This window comes from Scheffersomyces stipitis, chromosome 2, assembly GCF_000209165.1.
Source record: "Scheffersomyces stipitis CBS 6054 chromosome 2, complete sequence".
In the NCBI taxonomy this organism is placed as follows: domain Eukaryota; kingdom Fungi; phylum Ascomycota; class Pichiomycetes; order Serinales; family Debaryomycetaceae; genus Scheffersomyces; species Scheffersomyces stipitis.
In genome coordinates, this window is record NC_009042.1 from 503,209 (window position 1) to 530,860 (window position 27,652).

A 27,652-nucleotide genomic window follows, 5' to 3' on the forward strand; every position below is an offset into this window, starting at 1 on the left:
ACCCCCGTAACTCACTTCCGGGGCTACATATCTATACACTGTGTCTAGTGTCCACTTCCAGTATCTCGCTCAAGGGCTCCCCGGTCTGTACATTCGCCTCGACAGCCAATCACATTGCACCATTCCACGGAGTGTCGGTTCCGAGCAAGTTGTGATTGGCAAAACTACTCCGATTCCGACTGCGCGCATCACGATTATATGAGACATCACGTGATAATAATAAAAATTCCGGGTGCGATGAGATCACGTGTGCTTCGAGCCGATCAGGGGTATCCGATCCATATAAGCTAGGGTATGAGAGAGAAGTGGCGGACGTGAAGGTTAGTATGGCAGTACTGTGATCAATGTCCAGCTTACTGTCTGATATTACAGACATTCAGCCAGACTGGTAATTTCTCCAGAAATTCGTTTCGTGTGCACAGAATCGGTGGTCGGTCTATTTAATCCCGCATCATTAATTGTAGAACCTCAGCAAAAATCTACCAAAATCTGAAAAATACTACAGTATTCTACTTTGAATTACTGGAAAATCGAAATATATTCCAATTTTACTTCTTTTCATTGGATTTGCTTCTTTTCCCTATTGTCACTCCCTTGCGCCATTCTAACCTTATCCTTCTCCTCATTCACCCTCCTGGAATCCTCATTCCTTCACATCATGTTCCCCCTCCTTCAGTTGCAAAATTGAACAGTATGCACTCTTCTCCAGGACATCAATAGAGGTACCCAGCATAAAACTTCAAGATTCTGGCATTATTAGAAGTTTCGGACTTGCACAGCATCAGTATTGTTTGAGACAAATAGTGCTTTCATGTTTTGTTAAATCTCATCTCTTCTCTCGTGCCATTGACTAGAATGAACATCTCGGAGACTATTAGTGTGATGCCTGTCCAATTGAAGACTTTTTGTAGCCAACGAAAAGAGCCTTGTTTCTGAAGCAGAGTTCTACTATCATTGAGGTTTTATTAATAACAAACAGCAAATTGAAAGCAAATTGGTCGGTGATGATATACACAAAAGAACAGTAAATCAAGGCAAGTTAATCAAAAGCTAAGCAGGCCCACAACTCATCGTCGTGTGTGGGTGTTGTTGCCTTACGACGTTAGTGTACATTTGTGAAACTTTTTTCTTGGGTTTAGGTCATCGTTGGCCAGAGTGATTGCTTCAATTGAGTTCTCTGGTAGTTTTGAATCGAAAGTACAACTTTTCGCAGCCAAAAGTTGCATATGGGAGACTCGCATACAGTTTTCCATTTGTACTGACATTGCTCTAACACCAATACAAACTGTCTGTACACAAAATGTAGTTTCGTCACAGTAGTTAGATCTAAAGAGACAGGAGAGCTACACCTAGAGCCAATAACCATTCATTTTCACATTGAATCGACCAATCTATTCAACAAGACTGAATCTGAAAAATTTCAAAAGTCGTGCATGGCCAAACATGAAAATATATAGACGTCTTATATTCATTTCTAACTTTGTAGAACTTCTGTCTTTCCGCAAAGAAGTAGACTACGCTCGCACCAAGTCCATGAGTTCGGTATTCAGTTGGAGAAGTTACTATCTTGTTCTTCTTGCTCTCAGATTTTACTTTGCGCTCGCGAACTCGTACATCCATCCAGATGAGCACTTCCAGAGCATGGAGGTGATCTGCAATAAGATCCTCCACTACTCTGGTAACCTCCCGTGGGAATTCACGTCGGGCAACCAGGCAAGAAGTATGGGCCCATTGTACTTGATGTATGGACCAATTCTTTATTCTATCAAGTGGCTCGGACTGCAACTTACACCTCTCCAGATCTGGTATGTGGTGCGATTGCAAAATGTCTTCTTAACGTGGATCATCACAGACATGTGCATTTACCGTCTACTACCAACTAAGCCCGAGAGAATAAAAGGAGTCTACTTCACCTTAAGCTCGTATGTCACTTTGGTATACCAATCACATCTATTTTCCAATAGTATAGAAACGTGTCTTTTGCTTCTAGCCATTGTGATCATTAATAATTTGAGATTTGCACAGGAGATCAAAACCAAAAGTGATGAGAATAGTCCCAATCTGAGCTTGTTATGGCTTGGGGTTATTGTTTCCATAGGAGTCTTCAATCGCGTCACGTTCCCTGCCTTTCTCGTTTTACCATTTTGGTACGTGCTCACATACGTTTGGTGCCATAAGGTAAGTGGAATCTATTTGGCTATTGGAGCCATTGTGCCCACGTATTTGTTCATCTTGATCGATAGTTTGAGCTTTGGAAAGTCATGGGCTCAAATCATAGCTTCCCCGTTCGACTTGGACAGTTACGTTATCACACCATTGAACAATCTAATATACAACACTAACTACCTGAACTTGGCTCAACATGGCATTCATCCATATTATACCCACATTCTTGTCAACTTGCCCCAACTTTTGGGTCCAGGCATCTTGTTCTTATTTAAAACGTCTTACTGGAAGACGACACCGTTCTTGAGCATCGTGAGTGGCATTGTAGTATTATCGCTTGTTCCTCACCAAGAGCTCAGATTTTTGATTCCTATTGTACCTTTAGCCTGTTGCTGTTTTGACCTTTACTCGTACTCTACAAATTACGAAGGAAAGCTTAGGCAGTCACTTTTGGGCTCCATATCGCTCAAGTCGTGGTACATCTTCAACATTGCCATGGCTATGCTTATGGGAGTATTCCATCAGGGTGGTGTAGTTCCGGCCTTGGATGAACTCCACTTGCAATTGTTCCAAAATACCTCGACTAGTCTGGTACAAGTGTGGTGGAGAACGTATTCCCCACCAACATGGATGTTAGGAGATACAAATAGCACAGTTCAGACGATTACGCTCAACGACGAGAACTTCCACTTGGGTTATGAGTTGGATACCTCTAAACAGAACTACGTCTTTGATATGATGGGGACAAATTATGACAAAGTGTACCAGTTTCTTGTAGGTTTGAAAAAGCAGAGGGATAGACCTGTGTACTTTATTACACCTACAGCTTCGTTCAATGTCAACTTTAAAAATCAAGCTCTCAAATTCAATCTGACATGGAACTATACTTTTCATTTGGATATGGACCATCTTGATTTTTCTGATTATGAGACTTTGGTCCCAGGCTTGTCGATTTACGAAATGTTATGAAGCATACAAAAGTAATACATGGGTTCGACTCTATAGACTACACTCTATAGACTAAAGCTCTACGTTTGATATTTTTTGCATTAATGATAATATACAAAGACCAAGTCTACTTGTAGAAGTCGAACTTATCGTGTTCACTACCAGTTTTAACTTGAGAAGTGTAAGCTTCTTCCAAGTCACTTTGCAAGATCATGTATCTGTTCTTTCTTACGGCTCTCAAGCCAGCTTCTTGCATGATGGCAGCGATGACGGCACCGGACAAGGGATCATTTCTGATGATCAACGAGTCCAAGTCGACTTCCGGAGCCAACGACATCTTGGAGGCAATGGTGGAAAAGATGAGTCTTCTTTCTCTTCTGTCTTTCAACGAAGGGAATTCGATTTTTCTGTCCAATCTTCCAGGTCTCAACAAGGCTGGATCCAATGTGTCTGCTCTATTAGTGGCCATGATGACCTTTACTGTAGACGTCTGATCAAAGCCATCCATCTGGTTCAATAACTCCAACAAGATTCTCTGAACTTCTCTGTCGGCCCCCGTCTGAGCGTCGAATCTCTTTGTCGCAATGGCATCTATTTCATCTATGAAAATAATGGCGGGCGAGTTTTCTCTGGCCAATCGGAACACATCTCTGACCATTCTAGGCCCCTCACCTAAGTATTTCTGGACGAACTCTGAACCGTTGATACGGATAAACGATGCTGTGGTCGAGTTGGCCACAGCTTTGACTAACATGGTCTTCCCTGTTCCTGGGGGACCGTATAACAAGACACCTCTTGGTGGATCGATACCAATTTGCGAATACAAGTCACCCTGGGTCAAGGGCAACTCTACAGCTTCTCTGATTTCCTGCTTCTGCATATCCAAACCACCAACGTCGGCGTAGGTGACATCTGGCTTCTGGTCGTCACCAACTATGGAAATTGATGAGTCAGCTTCAGGAGGCAAGATATCTACTAACGCGTTGGAGTGACGATGCAAAGCTACAGAAGACGATGGCTTCAACAATTCTCTGTCCAATGTCGACAAGATTCTCACTACATAGTTGGAGCCAGTAGTCGAAGAAACAATGCCTGTGTTCTCATCAATAGGTTCCAAGAACTGACCAATCACTAAAGGAACAGACTTGATTCTCTTGACTTCCTCTTGAGCTCTCACCAACTCTCTTCTCAAGTGGCGCTGTTCATCTTTGATGTAATCTTCCTGCAAGAGCAAGAGGTCCAACTCCTTTTCTAACTTCTTTAACTTCAAGTAGGAGTCAGAGCTGTCTTCTATTTGTGACTTGTGTTTGCTGAAGGGAGCAGTCAAATTAGCGGATTCGAAAATGACGGGTTCTTCCATTACGGCAATTGACTATGATAGAAACTGATTATTTGGAAAAATGTATGAAATATGAAGATATTATTGAGAAATATGAATGAAAAATCAGCAACAGAAACGAATAGATATTATTGTATTCTAATAGTAATCACCACAGTAATGTCAGTAATACTTACAACCTTTTGTGTACTTTATAAAGACAACACTATTGATTCCGACTATGTTAACAAAATCAAGAATATCAACACGTAAATGAAATGAAACAACAGTGTAATCCTTCAACTGTGATGCTTTCTCGGTGAAAAGTTGATCTTTGTCAATGGCCTAATGTTGGAGATTTGGTTCAGTGGCAATCAGAATGGAAACGCGCACGACTAGAAAAGTCACGTGATGTATAAGTTAGTTCTCAAACAGATATTAAGAGCTTAGTGGAGTACACTAATATTGTTCCAATGAATGAATAAGAGGTGATAAATAGCTTGAAAGAGTGAACGCTTGATTATTTCCATCTGGTTATTGCATAAAACAACTCTACTTTCAAAAATAATTAAAAACTTTTTTGTATATTTGTTGTGTATGTAGTTAATATCCATTTTTCGCAGCCATTTTAGCTAATGTATTGGAGCAAGTCTATCACTCTATAAAAGCTTCCACAGTTAATATATTGTTGACTGTATTGTCTTAATTTACTGAAATCTATGTCTATTTCGTCAAATACAACGTTACCAAGGATCCAATGCCACACCCAATTGTAATCACCAATGTCGAAAGAATTCCCAAGTCTGCCTTGTTAAACTGAACAACATCATTGGACACAAGCCCAAGATAGTCTCCTTCAATCTTCGATTTAATACTTCCCCAATTCCAGGACGAAGGAACAAGCGTGAATACGAATGGGACCGACTCTTTAACCTGGGGATCAACCTGTAGAGGAGGAGCCACTGGCTCTTCTTTAAATTCTACAACCTTCTCAGAAGGAGCTACAGTTCCAGCTTGTGCTTCCAAAATTGGAGCCATAATAACCTTATCATTCTCAGCAAGATCTACCAACACTTGTTTGACTTTATCTTCAAACGAAGCCACAAGCCGTCTTCTTTTCCAAGGCTCTACAATCAATGTAGCCACTACGAACAACATGATGTTAATACCCATCAAAATCCAGGTTCCCCAAGTTGAAGCTCGTCTAATCTTATCAGACCATATCTGTTCCTCATGATATCTGGTCAATATCAGCTGAGTTAACTTAAGTTGGATAGAGTCAGCCTTCTGCTCAGCTTCTTCTACCTTTAGCTCAGCCTCTTGCTCTAATTGCTCGTTGAGATGATCATTACGATACAACTCTGTAAATCTTTCTAAATCTTCAGGGGTCCAATTGTGTTTTCTGGTTAACAACTCATTAACTTCTCGTTGCAGATTCGATCTGCGAAGAATGGCTTCTGAATACGTCGCCCTGTTGCTCTTGGCTTCTTCTTTTGCTTCTCGGAGTTCAGCTTCAATTTGTTCAATTGATTTCTTCAATTTGGCAATGGCAGTATATCCTGTGACATCATTCAAGGCTCTTGTAGCTCTGAAGATGGTACCCTGAAGAGACTCTAAATACGCCTCCACTTTCTTGTAGTATTGATTCTTTCTCTCTTCTTCTTGGGAAGGCAAATTGCCGATTTCTCCCTTGATCTGCTCGGCCAATTGATTGGCTTGGTTCTCAAAAACATGAGTATTGGTAGTGGAATCAGCCGTCAAATTAACTTTATCAGTGGTTATGTTTTTGTATTGGTTCTTATTGATACCATTTGAAGATTTTGAGTCAGTCTCTTTTGTCTCAACTAAAGGCTTTTCTGTTCTTTCTGCTTCTTGTTCAAGTTTTGCTCTTTCTGCTTCCTCTTTCTCCTTCTGTTTCTGCTTTTCAGCTCGAATCTTCTTCTCTTGTTCCTCCTGTTCTTGTTTTATTCTCTTCTCTTCTGCTTCCTTTTTCTTTTGTATAGCTACAGTACCGAAATTGGTTGTTTCTATGATTTCACGAAGTTTGGGGTCTTCAAAGGTGGATTTTTCATTTATAGTAGTCCCAACCTTGTCATTCGGCGAGTTGAGTGGAAACTTCAGCTTCTGAGATTGGAATCGCGTCGTCTGGAAAATTGGACGAAAAGATCGTACTGATACTTTTCTAAAACTCAGCAGCACGAACACAACCCTTCTCATATTAGTGGCGTAGGGGACGATCGATATCTGATAATTCAGTAGTGAATATTTCTCCATAGTTAATTTTCCATAGTTAACATGTTCGCGAAAAATACACCAAACCGACTCGGTAATTTCCCCAGATTAGAAATTTGTACTCTTAACTACGGAGAAACCACTGAAATTTTACTGAACAGTACATCCATTTATTTCTACAAAATTTTGTTGTAAAGCAATCTGAACATATATTGAGATATAACTAGTAGAATCATTCATCATGATTTTTTCTTACTTACATAGTCACAAACCAAGTAGGCAAAAATACAAGTAGATTAGAAGTTAGAGTCAACCAACTTCTTGGACAACTTCCAGTCGTCGCTTTCAACGTAGTCCAACACGATGATACCAACACCCTTCTCGAATTTGTCGGCGACATCACTCTTGAGCAAGGCATTTGCAATCTGTTGTGGCCAGCAGTCGTGGTCGAAGAAGTTGGAAGCAGACGTGAAGTTGACGAACAACTTGTTGTCATTGTCCTTGGTATAGTCCTTAGCCTTGTTGGCCAAGTCTTTGACGTAGTTGATCTTGGTGGGAATGTCGTCAGCCTTCTGGACTTCACAGAAGTCCTGGACAACAAACGATCCACGGTCGTCATCAGTAGTGTTGTACTTCCACGAAGCCGCGTCGAAGCCAAACTCTCTTTTTCTGTCTTCGTTGTTGACTCCGAATCTTCTGAAGAGAACAGCCTTACCTCTTGCATCTCCAACCTTTGGAATGTCGGTGTTCAAATACCATTTGTCCTTGTTAGGCTCAACGTACTTTTCCCAGATCAAGTTGGGGAACTCGTCATTGGGGTTGTCCCAGTCATTTGACCCTTCTTGCTTCAACGAAACAATAACGGTTTCAGACTTGTTGTCGTCCAAGAAGTCGTAAACTTCTTTCAACACATCTTCTAATTGAATGGGGAATGGAATTCTGACAGGGAACTTGCCATGGATAACTTGCAATTCTTGCTTAGGATCGTCGTTTTTAATCAATTGTCTGCCGGCTCTGATATCCAAAAATCTGACCCCATGCTTCAATTGGTCGGTGACGGATTTACCCTGACATTGGACAGATGGCAAAGCAGTGTGACAGGCAGCGGAGTTGTGAGTGCCTGGAATTGACAACTTGGAAAGTCTGGTGTTGTCGTCAATTTCCTTCAACCAAGTTTGGTAGTTAACCATGTTGCGCGATGAGATGGGATGAGATGAGAATACTGAAAAATTTATTGAACCAGTGAAAAGTACACTATCGTCTGCAATTGTTAGTGAACGCGGTTGTCATTGGCAATGCGCGGGTCTATTTATATATGGTAATGGTCTTCATTTGGTCCTACACACTTCCTCTGCCTGTAGGTGGGGCACCTCATCCCACAATAGGTTCGTTTCAGTCTTGACCAATCCGGCAGGTTTATATAACGTCGTACAAGGCCACCTGAAATTCGACTATACCTGCATTGCGTTTGGAATTTAACTGCCTACTTCTGTCTTAAGGTGAATATGAAACAGGTGCAATTGCAGAATTGCAAAGAGTCTCGTATGTTGGGGGTACTATTGGTATATAATTGGATTTCAAGACTCAATGGCAAGCAGCTTGGCTGTAGCTTACGTTAATATGTGGACAATTCGTAGATTTTGAACCAGTATGGGCTCTGGAGTCTCTGTTCTTGAATGCTTCAATAGTGTCTGTATTCGCCTAAGTGCCCTATAAAATATGCCAACTAATGCACGGCATTAACTTCTATTCTTCTCTTTCTTCTTTCGCAGCCACTTTCAGTATCAAACCATAGTTTATATATTACTATACTGTAATCTGCTGTCTATATATATCGGAACTAAGCATCGAACCGAACCTTTGTACAGTAATTGAATCTCATTTTATTGTCCTTTATTTTTATTAAACTGCTGATAATGTCTTTGGGAATAGTTGAATGTGATTATAAGTATGTTCCTGTGAATGCTACCCACACATCCTTAGGGGTCTTGAAATTCCTAGTTTCAGGAACATAGAACCAAGTAGCCCACAAGTAAATGACACTGATGGCCACAAAGATAAAGAAAACAGACCCACCCATTGTGTTTTGCAAGATTGGGAACGAGTATGCAATCAATATATTGGCAATCCAGTTGGTACACGTACCGATCGATTGGGCAATACCAACTACTTCATGGTCTGCTAACTCAGATATCATCAAGAATGGAATTGGTCCCAAACCAATGGAAAAGCCAATGATGAATCCAAAACAGGCAGTAACTACCGCTACGTCGTAGTGGTTTATGATACCAACTGCTATGACTAGCGAGCATATACCACACATGAGTATAGAACTCAAAAGAAGGGTCTTGCGTCCGATTCTGTCCACAAAAGGCGAGATACCAATGGCACTTAACACATTACAGAACGAAAACGAACAACTCAATACCAAAACATAGTCTGTTCCAGAACTATGATTGCCGAATAAATTGTTAAGAATTCTCACTCCGTAGTATACTATGGCATTCATACCCACCAACTGCTGTGAAGTCATGATCACTACAATAGCAAGAAACTGGTCACGGTACTTTCTGGCAAACATGAACTCTCTGGTGGTAACTGTCGAGGGATCAATTGATCCCTTTCTAGAAGCCGTCTTGGTAATTGGAATAAGAAGCGATTCGGTACTACTACTTCCGCTCAACAAGGCTGAAGTTTCTGAAGGAGATTGAGTCAAGTTGGTTCTACTAGAGAGTTGTCTCCAATGGTTAATCTCGTAGTCTACAGTGGTTCTATCACTTCTCAAAGCATGTAAGATATCGGTAGCAGATCTGTGGTCGCCGACTTGGACAACCATCCATTTGGGAGACTCTGATACTGAAAATAACAAAGCAAACTGAAGCAAGCCCATCCCAGCAGCAAAAGCAAATATGACTCTCCATTGCTGGTCATTGGAGAAGAAATACGAGACTACTTGCGCCAAGAAAATGCCAACAGTAACAGCTAGTTGCAACAAAGATCCCAACAAACCACGGCGGTTGACTGGAGCTAACTCGTTGATGAGAATTGGCGACATGATCAAAGCTGAACCAGCAGCAATTCCGTTCAAGAATCTGCCTACATTAAGCATAAGAGCTGAGTTGGCCAACATCATTATGGTAGAGCCAATAAAGTAGCAAATAGCATTGAATTGACATGTATGTTTTCTTCCGTAAGTAGAAGAAATGGAAGTCGAGCCCAAAATGCTCGAGGAGACCAACCCTCCTACAGTGAACATGGTGGTGATCAACGCGATGCCTTCTTCAGACATGGGGATACATTGTTTGAAGTCATTATGGCCCCAGAAGGTGTGCTTGTAGCTTGGCTGCGGTCCCGGCTTGTGGAATTTGCACGACAAGATGTCTACAGGGGCATTTAGTTCAGCCAAATGGTATCCAAACTGTAAGGTACCCAAGCAGACAATGGCAGTGGACCAGCCCAAGTGGAATGTTACCAGATGCCTTTTGTCAAGGAAATTGTGGACAGAAGTTGGGCCGTGCATATTTGACAATATAGTTTATTAGCTGAATGTGGATTCAAGGGTATAAATGCTGTAGAAACTGATTATATTGCTGTTGTTGAAATTTGCTGGGGAGATGATGAGATGGAAGATTCAAGAAATTATGAGCTAGAAGTCTACTGGAATCAATAGAGACTGCGATATAAGATGTGCAATGTCTGAAGATTGGAGTCAACAGAACCAATTATGACTGCTTTTTGTCTATCTCCGCCTTTTGGCTTGTACTTATAACCACCAGCAACAGCAAAGGATCTGGATCAAATTTTTTTCACCCGATAAGCGAAGAGATAAGGTGTAGAAGAAAAAAGTCGGAGCGCGCGAAAAAGAAACCCCTTCAGAAATTTCCAATTCCAGTGAGAAAGTTAGTAACCGGCATCCCGGTCTCTATGGACCGGAGGATCAATAGATTGAATGTAATTCCACTGAAATTTATGTGATAGCATGTAGGGAGTTTTAATGATCTGAAAGAAGGACAATTCCAGAATGAGAGCACAAATTAGCTGTACTATTTGCGTAAGCGGAAGTTCTCACGCAATGTCTCACACTTACAGTTCGCATAGTTAAGAATCACATAGTTAAGGATCCCATAGTTAAGGATCCCATAGTTAAGGATCCCATAGTTAAGCATCACAGTTAAGGACAACATTCTCGTGTGAATTGACCGGTTTATAATTGTAACGAGTTGCAGCTGACAATCCACCGGAGATGGCCGAATCACAACCAATTTCAGGAACAAATACCAGAAATCTCAGCTCCTGTCAAAAAACAAGATCCTCCTCGGTGTTCCGAGGGTCGCAGTAACTGGGAACTGGTTGCAACCAATTTCGCAACTATTTTACACTTGCTATTTTTCAATCAAATGTACTTGTAGTCGTCTGAATCAAGAAGTACATTTCTCTTGATACAATGCTTTACAAAAGCTTCAGTGACAACACTAGGGATCTTTGTGGTTAAAATAGCATCTTCAAATTGTAATTTTTCACTGATATCCTTAGTGATGGCCTTAACCTTGTTCAAAACCTCAGTTCTATCCCTGTTCTCTGAATCACCACACACAACAATAAACGAACACCCCGCATGTGCAGCGATTACTTCCCCTCCAAACCTCTCTATTCTATCCTGCAATAATTCTACCATATAGTTTTCCGTACTCTGCACTGACACTATATGAAATTTGATATCGTGAAATAGAAAGCGACGAGGAAACGACTCTTCTGTAGCCAGAACATCCTCGAGAAATTCTCTACGATAGATGTCAACTTCCGTCTCGGGAAGACGTTGGAATCTATTTCGATCCCACGACTCTACCGTTTGGTGAATAACATAGCTGTCTCCAAATTCATCTTGCCTGTTCTTGAACACAGCCATATTCTTGGATCCAAAGATAAAGTAAGGCTCAAGGGGTACAATGGCCACTCTGTTGATACACTCAAAGAGCCAACTGGGTCTGACTAAGTCGATACCCTTATCAAAGTAGCTTTTACATGTAGGCAATTCTCTCTCGGTAACTACAATAGTCTGCCTGGTCCCTAATTTGTGAACCGTATTGGTAATATTCCCGCCGTATTTCTTTACCAATATAATCAATTCTTCTCTTGTGATTCTATCTCCATTGCGACTTAAGTTGTCACTGAGAATAACGAAATCAAAGCCGCTGAATAGATCAGACTCTACTTTGACCCGTTTTGGTTGTTGCTCTTGCACAAAAGAATCCTGTAACACTCTTCGCTTCTTGTTGGCAGAGTGAGATTTCTCCAAATCCTTAGAATACTTAGCTTTGATTTGCTTATACTCACTAATAGTGGTACAATCGTGAATTGATTTGTCTTCTCGTATGCTACGACAGTAGAGATTGTGCAATGTAGTTCCCACCGCATAAGTTTTCTCAACGGTACAATCAATAGACCTAGCCTTTATCTCTAATACAACTGAATCCCGAGGGTGGATCCAGTGCATTGGTTTCTTTACTCCAAAGTTAAGCACCTTTGAGGGAGGCAATTGATCCTTGTAAGCTATCCATTTGTTATGGGTTATTCTTTCTATTTTATCATACTCGTCTTCTGTAAACCCATTGGCAACAGTGCAGAAGCTGTAGAAGACCTGGTCATCATCATTTTTCAAGCCACACATATACGAGATTTTCACACCAGGAACTTTGCCTATTACTGTCAAATCAAGATTCTCACCAAACTTCTCAAGATACTCTGGTTTGACCTTTACCCAGTGGGGGTTTCTTTCCCCAATGAAGTACTTCAGCTGCAAATGCTTTACTACAATGCCTTCACTTCTGGAACTAACTACTTCTCTCATTGCTCTTTGTACATCTTCTGCAGTTGAACCAATTATCGAAGGAAGAAGCTCTAGTCTATGTGGTATTGGGTTTATAATTTTCTGGAGGATATCCTTTCTGAAGAATAACGGATGATTCGTCAAATTGGTACCATTGATATGGAGAATATCAAACACTAAGAAAAATGGATAAGAAGACTGCTGTTCATATTGATCGATAGTCGTATACTGTCTGACGGACTCCTGAATAGCCGAAGATTTCAAAGTCCCAAATGGTAGCACTACATTTCTCTTGAAATCCCATGCCACCATCTCTCCATCCAAAATGATCGAGTCCACTTTACTGGGGAATGCATTGGATAAATACTTGGTAAGAGAGCCGATTTCAAGGTTCTCGCCATAAAGAAAGGAATAGTCTTTCAACCTTCTCGAATAAAATTTGAAGTGCTTCCCTTGCTTGTGTAAAACCATTCTGTCGCCATCCATCTTTTCTTCCATGTAGAACTTTCCAGCAAGATCTTTAGCCGCGAACATCTTCTGGAAGTTCACATCCATGGGAACTGTCATCGACATATCCTTGATCAACTTGTCATAGTTTTTTGTCAACTTAAATGACAACTGAGGTCGGAATGGGAGTGTCGGGTGTACAGTGAGATCATTCTTATTCAACCTAGTTTCTTGGTTTACGAGATAGTTGAATGTCTTCTGGAGATTGTTACACACTTTGAACAAGGCTGGAGCATCTGGGTGCCATACACTGAGAAAGTAGTTCTCAAATCGTACTAGAATCGATTTTTTCAAAATTATATGAAGCAACCATCTGATTTCGGGAATAGAGAGAGAGTCTAGCAAAGGCTTTAAGATGGCTATCTGTTCTTGAGACTTCTTTGCATCATTCAATGAGTCCAATTTGGAATTCATTTCGGCTACAGTATACGAATGGCGTGTTGTGATTGGCTGGTTCTGATCGTTGGTAGCAACTGTAGATTCTCTACGATTAGCAATAATACGCGAGGCCCGCAACGGCAAATCTCGCAAGTTATTTGAATCTACTGTGAATCTTTTCTCCTTCTGGAAACCATGCTTCCAATGGTACAACACTTTGTAGTCCTCCGATTCCGGAGGTATGGAATACATCTTGACTATGAGTCTAGCTAGAGTTACATCTCTGATGTAGTAGAGACGTCGGTCCTTATCGGGGAACACCAAGCGGGCCGTGGGGAATATGTTGTCACCGATGTGAATCCGAAAGGTCTTGATAAACGTCTGGATCACTGACACCTTTTTATCGGAAACGGTTCTGAAATGGCCCAAGTTGGCCCTGTTGGCACCGTCTAGTTGGGTGAAAAGTTCATCCACCACAAACTTGTACTGCGGCTCCTGGAGATTGGTAGGAGGCTCGACATTATCTAAGAAAGACATGGCCAGAAAGAAGGGAATTAGAGAAATTGAAACTGCGCAATTGCAATGCACAATCTGCAAAGGAAGGAAGAAGTCGATTTAGATAAGAATATTATTGGGACGATAAGACAGACAGTGCAGGAAACAGCGTTTGGCTACTAGGGAGGTTCAGAGTGCGAGCAAGTGGAGCTAACAGCGGCAGTGCACAAGGTGAGAGCCAGAGTTGGTGGGCTGAGTGGCTGACATAATTCCGTTAGTTATGAGCGATAGCAATTTGTTAAGCCTATATGTACAATGAAGTATTCTTGACGTTAACGCTAATTATATATGTAAGATTCAAAATCTAAATGCTTAAATTGTACAGCTAACAGAGAAATCTATACGGTAACAATCTGAGCTGCAGCAGGTGGAAAAGCGTAAGCCCACCCAGACGGAATTCTCTTCATTATTCACATTATCCACAAGCGTCTCCCATGTAACCTCACATCATCGAGGCAGTGGTCTTGGCCCCGTTGGCTGTGCAGTTAAGAATTCCACACTACATGCCCTGCGCCCAGATTGGCTTATGGACATTCGTAAGGGCTATGGAATGTATGCCCACCCAGGAACGACAATCCTCAGATACACGGACATTTCCATACGATTTTTCACTATTATATGCTATTATACGAAGGCAGAAGATGTTCCCACCAGCTGTAGTGGTGGGGACAGCCCACACGACATTTAGCCCCATTTACGAGCTTCTCCAGATCCATGGAACATCTTGCCAGTCTAGATAAGGCAAGAAATGGCCCAAAAAGGCTAAAGACTAAAGCTAAAGGGTGCCGGCCAGAATGTGGACTACATAGACGCTGTGCATACAGTTGAGCCCGTACCCGTACAATGGGAACAGCGAACCAATTGGGACTTGTTGGCTCATCCAGGGGCTGTCAGCGAAAGCGAAAAAATTCCACAAATAATGATATTTTCTGGGAGACACAATTTAGTGGGAAATAATAGAACTGCCTAGGAATACATGCAAAAGAGCTACGAAAGAGGAGAAACGCCGTCGGCGCAGCCCTCTGTACTACACGGTCTTGGTAGCACAGTGAACGGGTTGGCAACATGACATTTGCAGAGGATCACCAGTGCCTGTGTCCATACGACGGTGAGAGAATCGACCCCAGCCGGAGTCTGGCAGGTATGACGTAATGACAAATATTGCGACGATCGCCGTATTTTTTAGATTGCGATGGCCGAATTTTCAAGCCCAAGTCGCAAGTGTGGGAGTTGCGGAAGTGGTTATCTCCAGCCAACGGTCCCTATACGGCCCCATTGGTGTTTCAGGAAGGCAGAAATCGACACAGAACGCTCACACTAGAATAAGCTCCAGAGCTCAGGTCCCTCTTTCAAAAATTTGAGATGAATCTGACAAGCGTTTGTACCTTCTGCGGCACCAGGCTCGTTGCGATAAGATGGCATATGGCACAACTCTTTCTTTTTCAGGACCCGTCGCTTCCTCTGGGCCACCCAGCTTCATGACCCCAGCTTTCCAGACCAGGCCGGAGCAGGTATGGCCGGAAGTGCACCGGAGTCTTGGCTCATCGCTACAGGGCTCCTTTAGTTTCGGGCTGTTTTGGAAAACATATGAGGTTTAATTATATATAGAAGCATCTGTGGCAGACAGGCTATTTTTTTCATATATTTTTCTCTGGCTCCATCTCACTAATCATTAGTAACAACTCTGTAGCAGACTTATATATTCACATATATAACGTCATATAAATCGTATCCACACACAAGATAGATATATATCTGTGCCATTTATCCACATCAGGTTATTTCTTGTTTTTTCTCTGCCACACTAGCGATTCCATATCGTTCCCATCTGGCTGCGGTCGCCCCTTTGGAAATTTCTCCTGCCGAAAAGTCAACTGGCACAAACCCTGCCTCCTTCTATTTATATACCGATAAACGACGAGATCCAGCGTCGATCTCGATTTGCTACTGGCTATAGTTTATTCCTTACCGAGACCAGCAAGTCTCATTCAACAGCAAAGTATCATTGCACAAACCAAGACTGTTGGCACCATTCTTCAGAGCTCCAACTCCGAGTGCGGTTCATTCCTAAATTTCACTGCTATTTTCCACGGTCTCATCTCATCAACCTGAACCACTTGGAACCAGTTGAAACTTTTCACGACATTCGCTTAGCATTTACTCAGCACTCCAGCATATTCCACTGTATCACTATCGAGTTATAGCTTACGAATCTAGCTATACTCACTATATATTCACGATCTCACAATTATCAGCATGCCGTTTCGTCTCCCAAACCCAAACAGTGTCATCAATAAGATCAGGTCCTCTTCCAACCAGAGCCAACCGAGCACACCATCGCAAGATTTGTCTGAATCATCCCCTACTAAGACAGCGGCCGTGTCCGTGAGCATACCACTCACAGAATCTTCAACAAACTCTTCCTTGTCCAGAAGTCCCCCAGTACAAAACCTTTCAGATCCGTTCCGATTGTCACTTCCGAAAATCGACACTCGGCTCTATTCGGACTCCAACAATTCCGAGGTTTCGTCTTTGGTCGGAGGTTCTTCACCAAGTTCTCCGGTTACGGGATCTAATTTTGCACGGGGGTTTTCTCCTTTAAAAGCACCAAAAATGACCTCTCCAGATGCTTCCTCGTCTATCTACTCGGGTAACGGCCACAGAAGAACGCTTTCCGACCGAACCAAGGCAACGCCAGCCTCATTTGTCAGACATCTGCGAATTTATTCACTGGACGGCCCAAACCTCGGAAGTCCCAACGCACTGGTCGGATCTCTAAACGGCCGACTGCTATTGCTCCAGAACAAGGTCCAGACCCAGGACCTTCCACCAGAACTCTCGCCCATAGTTAACCTCATCAATGCCCAGCGGTTGAGAACGTATGCCATCGGCAGTTTCCAAATTCCGGCCGTTTACGAAAACGAAACAGCCTGGATCGAAGTTGAAGCTAAGTTGACAGGGTCTGAATTGGCCGTCTGGCGCCCCTCTACTGAAGAGTTCACCCTTGAAAATGGAAACAATGAGTTCAAACCCAAGTACATCAACTTGATAGATTTCCGTGTTGAAGTCTGCAAAGGTACCGAGAATCAAATCAAGATCTACCAGGACTTCCAGGACGAGAACACTGTTTTAATCCAATTCAACTCGAGAATGGATCTCAATGATTGGGTTTCTGCTATTTTTTTGAGCAAGTTTGAGTACAATTCGCTCAACGAGGCATTTACAGCCGTCATGTTGTCTCTTAAAGGCTCAAAGCTCGCGGATATTCATGTTCTCTTATCGCTGAAAAAACGATTTGCAAAGTATGAATGGTGTAATTTACGTCTCCCACAGATCTCGTCCAAATGGCTCAAGGTTTATGTGTGTATCTTTCCAAGCGATAACAAGAAGAAGGGAAGAATTGAGATCTACACCTCGGAAAAAATGACCAAGAAGAACTTGATGGTCTATATTCCAAACTTAACAAATGCATATAACGTGTACCCAGAACAGGCTAACATGATTGACGTCAACTCCATCATGAAGTTGAATGGAGAAATCCACGTCAATAAGCAGTATGCGCATTTGTTCACTCACCACACTCAGTCTAATAATAACGATCTTGTAATTTCTTCTGGGTTTGGTTTGGATCCTCCGGCTTCGCCTTCTATAGCTAGTGCCATTCGCACTTTTGGCAGAAGCGAGTCGAACAGCTCCTTGTCTTCTGTAGCTGCTGGAGGACCACCAGTAACTCCATACCACACGCATTCGAAAAGCTTGTCTGTAGCTTCGACTACTTCGTTTTTCAATAATGGTCCTACTCCTACTCCGGACGATCACCATAGTAAAAAGTTGCACCGTAGAACGTTTTCTGGTGCTTCTGCCTCCAGTACCAGTCAGAGTGGAACTCCAGAAGCAAACTCTCCCAAGGGATCGTCTTTCTTCAAGAAGAATATGTCGAATTTCGTCACGGCCGAGTACTTGTATCTTATGCCTGTATCTCATCCAGGGGTTCCAGCCATCGAAACCATGATCCGTAACTACTTCCACATCATTGATGCCTACAAGTTGTACGGTAGACCAAAGAAGATGATCAGTGAAAAAACAGATCCAGGATCGTTGTTGTTTGGCTTACCCTCGTTGCCGCATTATCAATACCTTTCTATTGACGATGTGCATAACTTGGCAGAGCAGAACATTAATGAGTGTATCGAAGAAAACTGGACCGAGTTCGAATGGAGTAGAGTGTTCAAAGAAGCGATTTCCGTCAAATATAAAAACCCCAAGAAGATCTACAAGGGTCATGGGGACATCGGCAAGTTGTACAGCAACTTAGACATCGACTATGATGAGATTGCCAGTCCTTCAGCATTGAAAGTTGCAAGTAATGAATATGATAGCTTCTACGAGTCGTTGAGTCCACCTATTAGTCAACACTTCAGCGACGGAGCTTTGGGAGAGCCTATCAGCTTGGCTGGTGGAAGACAAAGAGCAGTTTCTTCACCTTTATCCAATGCCTACCCCATAATCAAGCATGAAAACGACAAGGAAGAAGAAGATGACGAATATGAAGTTGAAGTAGAGGTCGATAGCGATGTCCAGACCAACAGCAGTCGATTGAAGTTGAACAATGAAGATGTAAACAATTACAAGTATGAGACGTTGGCCCCTATAGTTGATATGCCCACTCCAGTGGAAGAACTCCACCCATACAAGAATATGATAGACTTGATCCTGAACGACGGTACAGCCAAGGTGTAATCGGTAGTTCTCGTGCTCGCATGCATAGTTTTATAGAAATGTACAATAAGTGAAGAGTCTAGAGTAACGGTAGAGATAGTGGCCTATAGATATTGCTGTTATGAGTTATGCCTTATTGACACAACAGCTTGTTGTAGGTTATGGCTTCAAGTACTCTTAGTGGGTCAATCAGCCGTGGTGTCTCCGGTAGACAGAATTCGGTATTTCCACTATAAAGATCAGTACAATAGTCGTAATATTTGACACGAAGGTGGGGGAGATCAGAAAGATAAGCCGATTCTGGAGACTTCATTCCACTTTTGTCAATGGCCGAGACGGCCATCTTGTGATGGACTAATTATAGATTACTAAAACTGACTAACACGTCCGAGAATTATGAATTAGTAAGACGCGTGTAGTGAAAACCGATCCGATTCAAAGTGAGCCAACCACCAGACGTAATCTGGCCATAGTTAACGAACTGCAAAACAAGCAGCATTACTAACCGCATGAACGCAAGCAACACACAACAAGTGAAACAGGCTACAATTTGTTTACCTATTGCTGGTTTGGGACGTGTGGCAGACACGTCTTTGACAAGACACGTCTTTGTCCCTACACGTCCTGCCTTTTTCATCATAGATACGGAATTATACGTGTCTCTCGATGCCGTACACGTCTATTGTTACGCGTTCAAATCAGGGCATAAGTAAACAAAGCCAACCTGCAAAGGGACGGAGATGAGATGAAATCGAATTATTGACTCAGCAATTGCGGAACGGAAAGGACGGGCAATTAGCTGGGAAGACTAGCACATACGAATACAACCGCAATGAAGTCACCACACCCATTGTATGCTCAATAGGAGCTACATTGAGAGCAATACAGCTCTTACTGGCTTCCCATATAAATATGCACCATTTGCAGAGTCAACGCGTCTCGTGACTACAACCTGCAAATTCCACCTCTTCCTGAGAACTTTTCGTGAATCCACAACAACTAATATCTTAACTATACCCGTCCACGGAATATAGCAGAATAATATCTTGGTATTGTTTTTGTTTTATTTAGTGTAATTTTGCAGCCTGTCCCAGTATATAAGTAAGGGCGATTCCCAGCTACTGAGTTTTCACATTTTCCAGTTTCATCACTTGCGACACGAAAATAACTCCAAGAGTATCACGTTATCAAAAGCTTTTCACTTCCTCTTTGTCTAATATCAACTTCACAATGTCTGTTCAACAAACTCCAACCAACGGGTTGACTGGTAAGATCTCTTCTTTAGACGTGTCTAACATGAAGGGCAAGTCATTAACCGACCAACTAGCAGCTGAAGCCCAGCAAAAAGACGTGTCCCAGAACTTGGCTATTGCTAAGGCCAATCTCGGATCCGTTCAGGAAGTTACCCCAGAGGCCAAGGACAACGCTGACGAAGAACACAGTGCCTTTTTGGCTAAGCACAAAGTGCACCGTCACGAGTTGAAGGCCATGGAAAAGGACGAACCTTTGTTGATGGAAAACACGCGTCGTTTTGTTCTTTTCCCCATCAAGTACAACGAAGTGTGGCAAATGTACAAGAAGGCCGAGGCCTCCTTCTGGACTGCCGAGGAAATTGACTTGAGTAAGGATATCACCGACTGGAACAACCGTTTGAATGATAACGAGAGATTCTTCATTTCCAGAATCCTTGCCTTCTTTGCCGCTTCGGACGGAATTGTCAACGAGAACTTGGTAGAAAACTTTTCTGCTGAAGTTCAGATTCCAGAAGCCAAGTGTTTCTACGGATTCCAGATCATGATGGAAAACATCCATTCAGAGACCTACTCGTTGTTGATCGACTCCTACATCAAGGATCCAAAGGAAGCTGACTTCTTGTTCAATGCTATCGACAACATCCCATGTATCAGAAAGAAGGCTGACTGGGCCTTGAGATGGATTTCTGATGACGACGCCTTGTTTGGTGAAAGATTGGTCGCTTTTGCCGCTGTTGAAGGTATCTTTTTCTCTGGTTCTTTTGCTTCCATCTTCTGGTTGAAGAAGAAGGGTTTGATGCCAGGTTTGACTTTCTCCAACGAGTTGATCTGCAGAGATGAAGGTTTGCACACCGACTTCGCCTGTTTGTTGTTCTCTCACTTGCAGAACAGACCCGATGCCGAAATCGTGGAGAAGATCATCACCGAGGCCGTCAAGATCGAGAAGGAGTTCTTCACTGACGCTTTGCCTCTGTCGTTGTTGGGTATGAACGCCGAATTGATGTGTCAATATGTCGAATTTGTCGCTGACAGATTGTTGGTTGCCTTGGGAAACAAGAAGGTCTACAACGTCACCAACCCATTCGATTTTATGGAAAACATCTCGTTGGCTGGTAAGACCAACTTCTTCGAAAAGAGAGTCAGTGACTACCAAAAGGCCGGTGTCATGGCCAAGTCTGGCAGCGACAACAAGACCCCGCTGAACAACTTCTCGTTCGATGAAGATTTCTAAACAATTTGCATCTCAGAAAAAGTTGGTTATGTCATTTATATCACGGTTGTCTGTTTGGGTTTTTTATGTCTATTTGTTTTAATACTCTGTTCTCCACTTCAATTCTGATTCCAAGCACCGTTTGGCTTGTACTATATTATTAATTTGTATAAAATATACAATTGTCATTATCTAAAATCTACGATTCTGATTGTAAGTGTTGGCTGGTATCTTGAACTCTACAATAACTATCATTAGCTGTGCAATGAAGAACTCACTATAAGACACGTGAGTTGTCGTTTTGAACCTCTTTATCTTCGTTTCTATAGAAAGTTACTAGTCAGAATCTATATACTACAATATGTTTCTCGACAACGCGGAGCTAGTGGAGTATTCAGATGGTCCCAACTATGCTTATCACTGAAGTCTCGGAAAACGAAACAATTTTCCTAAGTATATAAAATTTGCGATGCGAAAAAAAGTATTAAATTTTTATCTATCCACCTAATAACATCAAACAGAACGAGACACAATGGCCAAAGGAAAGAACAAGACTTCGGAAGACAGAAACAACAACTCCAGAACTTCGAATGGGCACAAATCCAAACAACACCATGTCAGAAAAGGAAGACAAGAAACTGGTGCTTCTACGGGTTCAGGCAATGGTGAGAAGTTTCCTACCAAGCTAGCCATGTGGGATTTCGACCACTGTGATCCTAAGAGATGTAGTGGGAAAAAGCTTGAGAGATTAGGATTGATCAAGAATCTTCGTGTAGGCCAAAAATTTGCTGGTGTTGTCGTTTCTCCAAATGGAAAAGGAGTTGTATGTCCTGATGATAAGGAAATTGTCGAAAGTAACGGAGCTGCTGTTGTAGAATGTTCGTGGGCCCGATTGGATGAGATTCCTTTTAATAAGATCGGAGGTAAGAATGAGAGATTATTGCCGTATTTGGTAGCTGCCAACCCGGTCAATTATGGCAAACCCTGGAAACTCAACTGTGTAGAGGCGCTTGCTGCATGCTTTGCTATTGTAGGACACATTGACTGGGCCGAGCTTCTTTTGGAAAACTTTTCCTGGGGATTGACATTCTTGAAGATCAACGAAGAGTTGATTAGGGTGTATCAGAAATGTACAGATTCTACATCTGTGCAGAAGGCACAGGATGAGTGGTTAGAAAAGATTGAAAACGAGTCCAAAGAGAGAAAGCAAAAAGCTCAGACTGGTGATGTGTGGATGACAGGCAATGTGAACAGAAGAGGCGATTTGTTGGACTTCTATGATGATGACGATGAGGAAAGTGAAGAAGAGGAAGAAAGCGAAGTGGAATACGATTTCTTGGGTAATATCATACCGAAGGATGCTAAGAAGCACAAGACGCTTCAAGAGGGACTAGATGAAGCGTCTTCTGATAGCGACGAAGACACCGATGAAGACAGTGACGAGGACAGCGAAGAAGATACAGACGAGGAAAGTGAAGAAGATAGTGATGAATACGAAGAGGATAGCGAAGAAGAAGAACCTTATCAAGAGAACCTCAAGGCAAAAGAGCCCAGATACGATAGTCTTGGAAATTTGATAGAAGAGGAAGATAAGGAGCCAAAATACGATAGCCTCGGAAACCTCATTACAAAAACCACCAACCTTTCCTTATAGACTTTTTGCAATATATATTGTAGTGTAAAGGAAGAAAGCTAAATGACAAGTAGTCCAGAGTAATTGTATACAAATGCAGATAAGTTGCCAACAATAGAAATTCACTCATTGGAAATGTTTCTTATATCTTTCATTTGAGCAGAAATATCTTGAAGCAGGTTTATCGGGATAGTTAGAGCCTGATTCCGGTTGCCGTAATGTGGAAACGACATTTTTGCAACTGCTTGTCCTCGATAAAAGTGCAGCATCGGGAAAAAATGCGTCCACTTCCGATACCCCAGACTAATAAATGTAAGCAATAGTTAATCTCAGAAATTTATAAATACCTGCTTACTTCCTTTCCTCTTGACAATCCTGGTCTATTCAGGTTATTGGAGAAATAACTGTGACTGCAATAGAAATATATTGGTACTACCGAAATTTCAATTCATTTTATTCATTTGTCGCCGTCCTAAAGTCAATACTGCTAAGACACTAATTGAATTTTTCATTTTTCAATTTTTCACTTTTACATTTTCAGAATTTCTATTGCATTTTACATTTTGCAATTTTCAATTTCCAATCGCTTGCTCTCTCAATGACTCACAAAGGAATCCAGATTGCCATTGACAGAGGTGGAACCTTCTGTGATGTCATAGCCAAGATCCCTGGGCAGCCAGATCATGTGTTCAAGTTACTTTCGGTAGATCCCAAGAACTATCCAGATGCTCCTACCGAAGGAATCAGAAGAGTGCTTGAAAAGGTGCATGGAATTGAAATTCCAAAAGGAGCCAAGTTGAAGTTGGACAGTATCCAGTCAATCCGCATGGGTACGACTGTAGCTACCAATGCTTTGTTAGAAAGGAAAGGTGCCGGTGTCTTGCTAGTGACTACCAAAGGTTTCAAAGACGTCTTGGTAATTGGAAACCAGACCAGACCCAGCATTTTCGATTTGACAGCCAAGAAGCTCAGCTACTTATATGACCAAGTCTTGGAAATCGACGAAAGAGTCACCGTGCACGGTTTTTCTGAAGGTGGAGGTGATAAGCTTGAATTGGATGAAACTTCGGATGAGTTGGTACAAGGTGTAACTGGTGACACTATTAGAATCTTAAAGAAACCAGACTACGAAAAAGTGACACAAGACTTGCAAGCAATCTTTGATCAAGGAAAGATAAAGACTATTGCTTTGTCGTTATTGCATTCATACGCCTATCCTGAACATGAAGCACAGGTAGCTAAGATCGCCAAAGATATTGGCTACACTGTGTCCGTTTCCCATGAATTGCAGCCAATGATCGGTATGGTAAATCGTACTTCCTCAACTGTTGCTGATGCCTACTTAAGTCCTATCATCAATGACTACATCCACAACTTCGGAAATGGTTTTGAAGGTGGACTTGAAGCTTTTGGTAACAAGTTGCTCTTCATGCAATCAAATGGTGGTCTTTGTCCCTGGTACAAGTTCACCGGGTTGAAAGCCATCTTATCTGGACCTGCCGGCGGTATGGTTGGATATGGTGAAACTTGTTATGATGACGTTACCAAGAAGGCCACCATAGGTTTTGATGCTGGTGGGACCTCCACCGATGTCTCTAGATACTCAGGTATTTTGGAACATATATACGAAACTGTAGTCAGCGAGGTCAGCCTTCAAACCCCACAGTTAGATATCTCTACGGTGGCTGCAGGAGGTGGTTCCATTTTGTTTTGGAAGAATGGCATGTTTGTAGTTGGTCCTGAATCCGCAGGATCTGATCCAGGACCCGCTGCCTATAGAAAGGGTGGCCCTTTGACAGTCACTGATGCCAATTTATATTTAGGCAGATTATTGCCAGACTTCTTCCCGAAGATTTTCGGTCCTAATCAAGACCAGCCTTTGGATTACGAGTTAACTAGAAAGAAGTTTAAAGAATTGACAGAAGAAATCAACAAGGACAAAGCTAAAGAAGGAATCAGTTTGACTCCAGAGGAAGTAGCCAGCGGATTCTTGAAGGTGGCTGTAGAAGCAATGGCTAGGCCAATCAGAAACTTGACTGAAGCTAAGGGTTTCAACACTTCGGACCATAATTTGGCATGTTTTGGCGGATCTGGTGGTCAATTCTCCGTTTCTTTGGCTAAAAATTTGGGAATATCGCATGTCGCTATTCACAAGTATTCCTCTTTGTTGTCTGCGTACGGTATCCAATTAGCTGATATTGTAATCGAAAAACAATCGCCAGCCTCATTTGTCTATTCTGAGCAGAACTTCAACAGTATTGACACCAAAGTTAATCTGTTGATTGATTTAGCTTACAAGGATTACAAGGATCAACACTTGTCAGAATTTAAGACCAAACTTGAGGTCTACTTGAACATGAGATATGTGGGCTCAGATACTCATCTCCTTATACCTAGAATTGAAGGAGAGTACGATGCAGACCAAAGGTTTATTCAAAGACATCAGAGTGAATTCGGATTCACTTTGGATAGAAAGTTGTTAGTGGACGATGTCCAAGTCTTATTAATTGTTGAAAGTGAAGACAAGCAGAGCCATAATCCATATGAAGAATTCAACAAATTGACCAAGACAATTATCGCTCAGAAATCTGAAACCATCAGACCAATTTATTTCGAAGGTGAAGGATGGTTGGACACTTCGGTGTACTTGTTGCCCGAATTGAAGTTTGGTACAATTATAGAAGGTCCATCAATTATCATCGATAACACACAAACTATCTTAGTAGAACCGAAATCAAAGGCTGCCATCTTATCAGATCATATTTTGATCTTAGTTGAACAAGAAGAACGTCAAAATTTATCTAGCAAGATTGTTGATCCAATTCAGTTGTCGGTTTTTGGTCATAGATTCATGTCCATAGCTGAGCAGATGGGAAGAACTTTACAACAAACAGCCATTTCAACCAACATCAAAGAAAGGTTAGATTTCTCCTGTGCTTTATTTGATGGAAATGGTGATTTAGTTGCTAATGCTCCGCATGTTCCAATCCATTTGGGTGCAATGTCATTTGCTGTAAAGGCTCAGAGGAGTCTTTGGGATGGAAAGTTGGAGCAAGGTGATGTTCTTGTATCCAACCACCCGCTGGCGGGAGGCTCTCATTTACCAGATATTACTGTTATAACTCCCGTGTTAGATGAGAACAATAATCCTATATTCTGGACTGCTTCCAGAGGTCACCATGCTGACATTGGTTCAATTTCTGCTGGTTCCATGCCTCCTAATTCCAAGACCATCTATGACGAAGGTGCTGCTATTGTGACTCATAAGTTGTGTTCAAGAGGCAAGTTTGATGAAGTTGGTATCACCAGAATATTGTTGGAAGAACCAGCAAAGCATCCAGGTGGCTCAGGAACCAGAACCTTGAACGACAACATTTCCGACTTGAAGGCTCAGGTTTCTGCAAACTACAAAGGGATAACTTTATTGCAAAGATTAGTTGACGAATTCAGTCTCGATGTTATCAACTTGTATATGGGAGCCATTCAGTCTACAGCCGAAATTGCTGTGCGTAATCTTTTACGATTGGCTTACGAAAAGTTTGGTGGTGATGATTTGAAGGCTATTGACTATTTGGATGATGGTACACCCATTGCTTTGACAGTGAAAATCAATAATGACACGGGCAGTGCTGTGTTTGATTTCACAGAATCAGGTGATGAAATCTACGGAAATTTGAATGCACCAAAGGCAATCTTGTATTCTGCTGTGTTGTATGTTTTGAGATCGTTGATTAGCAGTGATATCCCTTTAAACAATGGCTGTTTGAGGCCGATAATCTTCAAAACAAGACCTGGTTCTGTTGTGGACCCTTCATTTGAAGCTGCTGTTGTTGGTGGTAACGTTGAAACTACTCAACGTATAGTTGATGTCATGTTAAAGGCATTTGAGGCTGCCGCAGCTTCCCAAGGAACTTGTAACAACTTCACTTTTGGTATAACCGACAAGAAGAACAATGTTTCCTTCGGCTACTATGAGACGATCTGTGGCGGTTCTGGAGCTGGCCCTACTTGGGATGGTCAGTCTGTAGTCCAATGTCATACAACAAACACCAGAATTACCGACACTGAGTTATTTGAGAAACGTTACCCTGTAATATTGCACGAGTATTCTGTTCGCCAAGGATCTGGCGGTGATGGTTTTCATAAGGGTGGCAATGGTGTTGTTAGAGATATTGAGTTTACCTATCCGAACTTGCAGGTGTCGTGTTTGATGGAAAGAAGATCATTGGCTCCATTTGGATTGTTGGGTGGTAAGTCTGGTTCTAGAGGCAGAAACTATTGGTACAGGCACAATGAAGAAGAGCCCGGTACGTTCAGACGAATTTATTTGGGTGGAAAATGTACTGTTTCTATTTCTAAGGGTGATAGAGTTGTAATTATGACTCCTGGCGGTGGTGGTTTTGGAGAAGCAAGAGTTGATGGGGCTGTGAACGATTCCAATGCAGTTAGCTACCCGGTGACCTCTAGCGTCCCAAGTATCCTCACGGGCTCAGTAGGAATGAGATCAATTACCCAGGAGACGAACTGATTTTCTATATATGAACATTTCGTCAATACATGTACAGACTTTAGAAGCATCACAATATGTGTGAGAGTGCCAAGTTGAATCAAAAGGGTGCAAAAAAGTACTGAAAAAAGATCTACCCAGAATGGTAAGAGTTGCAACTGGTGACAAATATTTATGATTGTTTTGTCTAACTATTCTAAATTCAAATAATCTCATGTATAATTGAATACTTCAGTTTCTCACACGCCAACTTTGTATAATATTGTACCTCTAGTCGATGTAGACTACAACGTATAAGTCATCTGTTAGGATAGCTCCATAGTTAGTATTCAGTCAATGTCTCCCCACAAAATGCGACATCACACTCACCTGATAAGTGGCTGAGACATTCTTGCAGAT

At 42.0% G+C, this 27,652-nt stretch overlaps 10 protein-coding genes across 10 annotated transcripts; 5 read left to right on the forward strand and 5 right to left on the reverse strand. All coding sequences in view use genetic code 12, as the record gives it.

The window, feature by feature from the left end:
- Window positions 1-1,533: 1,533 nt before the first annotated feature.
- Window positions 1,534-3,135, forward strand: SMP3 (alpha 1,2 mannosyltransferase; the record flags this gene model as incomplete). Its single annotated transcript, XM_001382295.1, has 4 exons — window positions 1,534-2,576; window positions 2,607-2,732; window positions 2,754-2,820; window positions 2,848-3,135. 4 exons carry the CDS (start codon window positions 1,534-1,536, stop codon window positions 3,133-3,135), a joined length of 1,524 nt encoding a protein of 507 aa, XP_001382332.2.
- A 61-nt stretch (window positions 3,136-3,196) lies between these two features.
- On the reverse strand, window positions 3,197-4,729 carry RPT3 (26S proteasome regulatory subunit). Its single transcript, XM_001382819.1, has one exon. The coding sequence runs from the start codon at window positions 4,472-4,474 to the stop codon at window positions 3,242-3,244; it is 1,233 nt and encodes a 410-aa protein (XP_001382856.1). The 5' UTR covers window positions 4,475-4,729; the 3' UTR covers window positions 3,197-3,241.
- Window positions 4,730-5,155: 426 nt separating this feature from the next.
- Window positions 5,156-6,505, reverse strand: PICST_54978 (predicted protein; the record flags this gene model as incomplete). The annotated part of the gene is made up of 3 exons (XM_001382820.1): window positions 5,156-6,198; window positions 6,241-6,370; window positions 6,440-6,505. Coding segments are annotated over 3 exons (1,239 nt in total), but the record flags the coding sequence as incomplete, so codon positions are not given.
- A 350-nt stretch (window positions 6,506-6,855) lies between these two features.
- Window positions 6,856-7,916, reverse strand: PICST_70308 (predicted protein). The gene has a single exon (XM_001382821.1). It carries the CDS (start codon window positions 7,852-7,854, stop codon window positions 6,961-6,963), a length of 894 nt encoding a protein of 297 aa, XP_001382858.1. The 5' UTR covers window positions 7,855-7,916; the 3' UTR covers window positions 6,856-6,960.
- Window positions 7,917-8,443: 527 nt separating this feature from the next.
- On the reverse strand, window positions 8,444-10,728 carry YBR2 (hexose transporter of the major facilitator superfamily). Its single transcript, XM_001382822.1, has 2 exons — window positions 9,332-10,728; window positions 8,444-9,262 (listed from the first exon to the last, which is right to left on the reverse strand). Exons 1-2 carry the CDS (start codon window positions 10,182-10,184, stop codon window positions 8,607-8,609), a joined length of 1,509 nt encoding a protein of 502 aa, XP_001382859.2. The 5' UTR covers window positions 10,185-10,728; the 3' UTR covers window positions 8,444-8,606.
- A 329-nt stretch (window positions 10,729-11,057) lies between these two features.
- On the reverse strand, window positions 11,058-14,151 carry DNL1 (DNA ligase IV; the record flags this gene model as incomplete). The annotated part of the gene is given in 3 exon segments (XM_001382823.1): window positions 11,058-11,352; window positions 11,365-13,448; window positions 13,473-14,151. 3 exon segments carry the CDS (start codon window positions 13,911-13,913, stop codon window positions 11,058-11,060), a joined length of 2,820 nt encoding a protein of 939 aa, XP_001382860.2.
- Window positions 14,152-16,544: 2,393 nt separating this feature from the next.
- PICST_55521 (predicted protein) lies at window positions 16,545-18,275 on the forward strand (the record flags this gene model as incomplete). Its single annotated transcript, XM_001382296.1, has 2 exons — window positions 16,545-17,548; window positions 17,588-18,275. Coding segments are annotated over 2 exons (1,692 nt in total), but the record flags the coding sequence as incomplete, so codon positions are not given.
- A 1,533-nt stretch (window positions 18,276-19,808) lies between these two features.
- RNR2 (small subunit of ribonucleotide reductase) lies at window positions 19,809-21,307 on the forward strand. Its single transcript, XM_001382297.1, has one exon. The coding sequence runs from the start codon at window positions 19,881-19,883 to the stop codon at window positions 21,132-21,134; it is 1,254 nt and encodes a 417-aa protein (XP_001382334.2). The 5' UTR covers window positions 19,809-19,880; the 3' UTR covers window positions 21,135-21,307.
- Window positions 21,308-21,635: 328 nt separating this feature from the next.
- Window positions 21,636-22,767, forward strand: PICST_81457 (predicted protein; the record flags this gene model as incomplete). The annotated part of the gene is made up of 3 exons (XM_001382298.1): window positions 21,636-22,359; window positions 22,489-22,597; window positions 22,661-22,767. The coding sequence occupies exons 1-3, from the start codon at window positions 21,646-21,648 to the stop codon at window positions 22,765-22,767; spliced, it is 930 nt and encodes a 309-aa protein (XP_001382335.1). The 5' UTR covers window positions 21,636-21,645.
- A 349-nt stretch (window positions 22,768-23,116) lies between these two features.
- On the forward strand, window positions 23,117-27,627 carry HYU1.1 (5-oxoprolinase). Its single transcript, XM_001382299.1, has one exon. It carries the CDS (start codon window positions 23,345-23,347, stop codon window positions 27,272-27,274), a length of 3,930 nt encoding a protein of 1,309 aa, XP_001382336.2. The 5' UTR covers window positions 23,117-23,344; the 3' UTR covers window positions 27,275-27,627.
- Window positions 27,628-27,652: the final 25 nt, after the last annotated feature.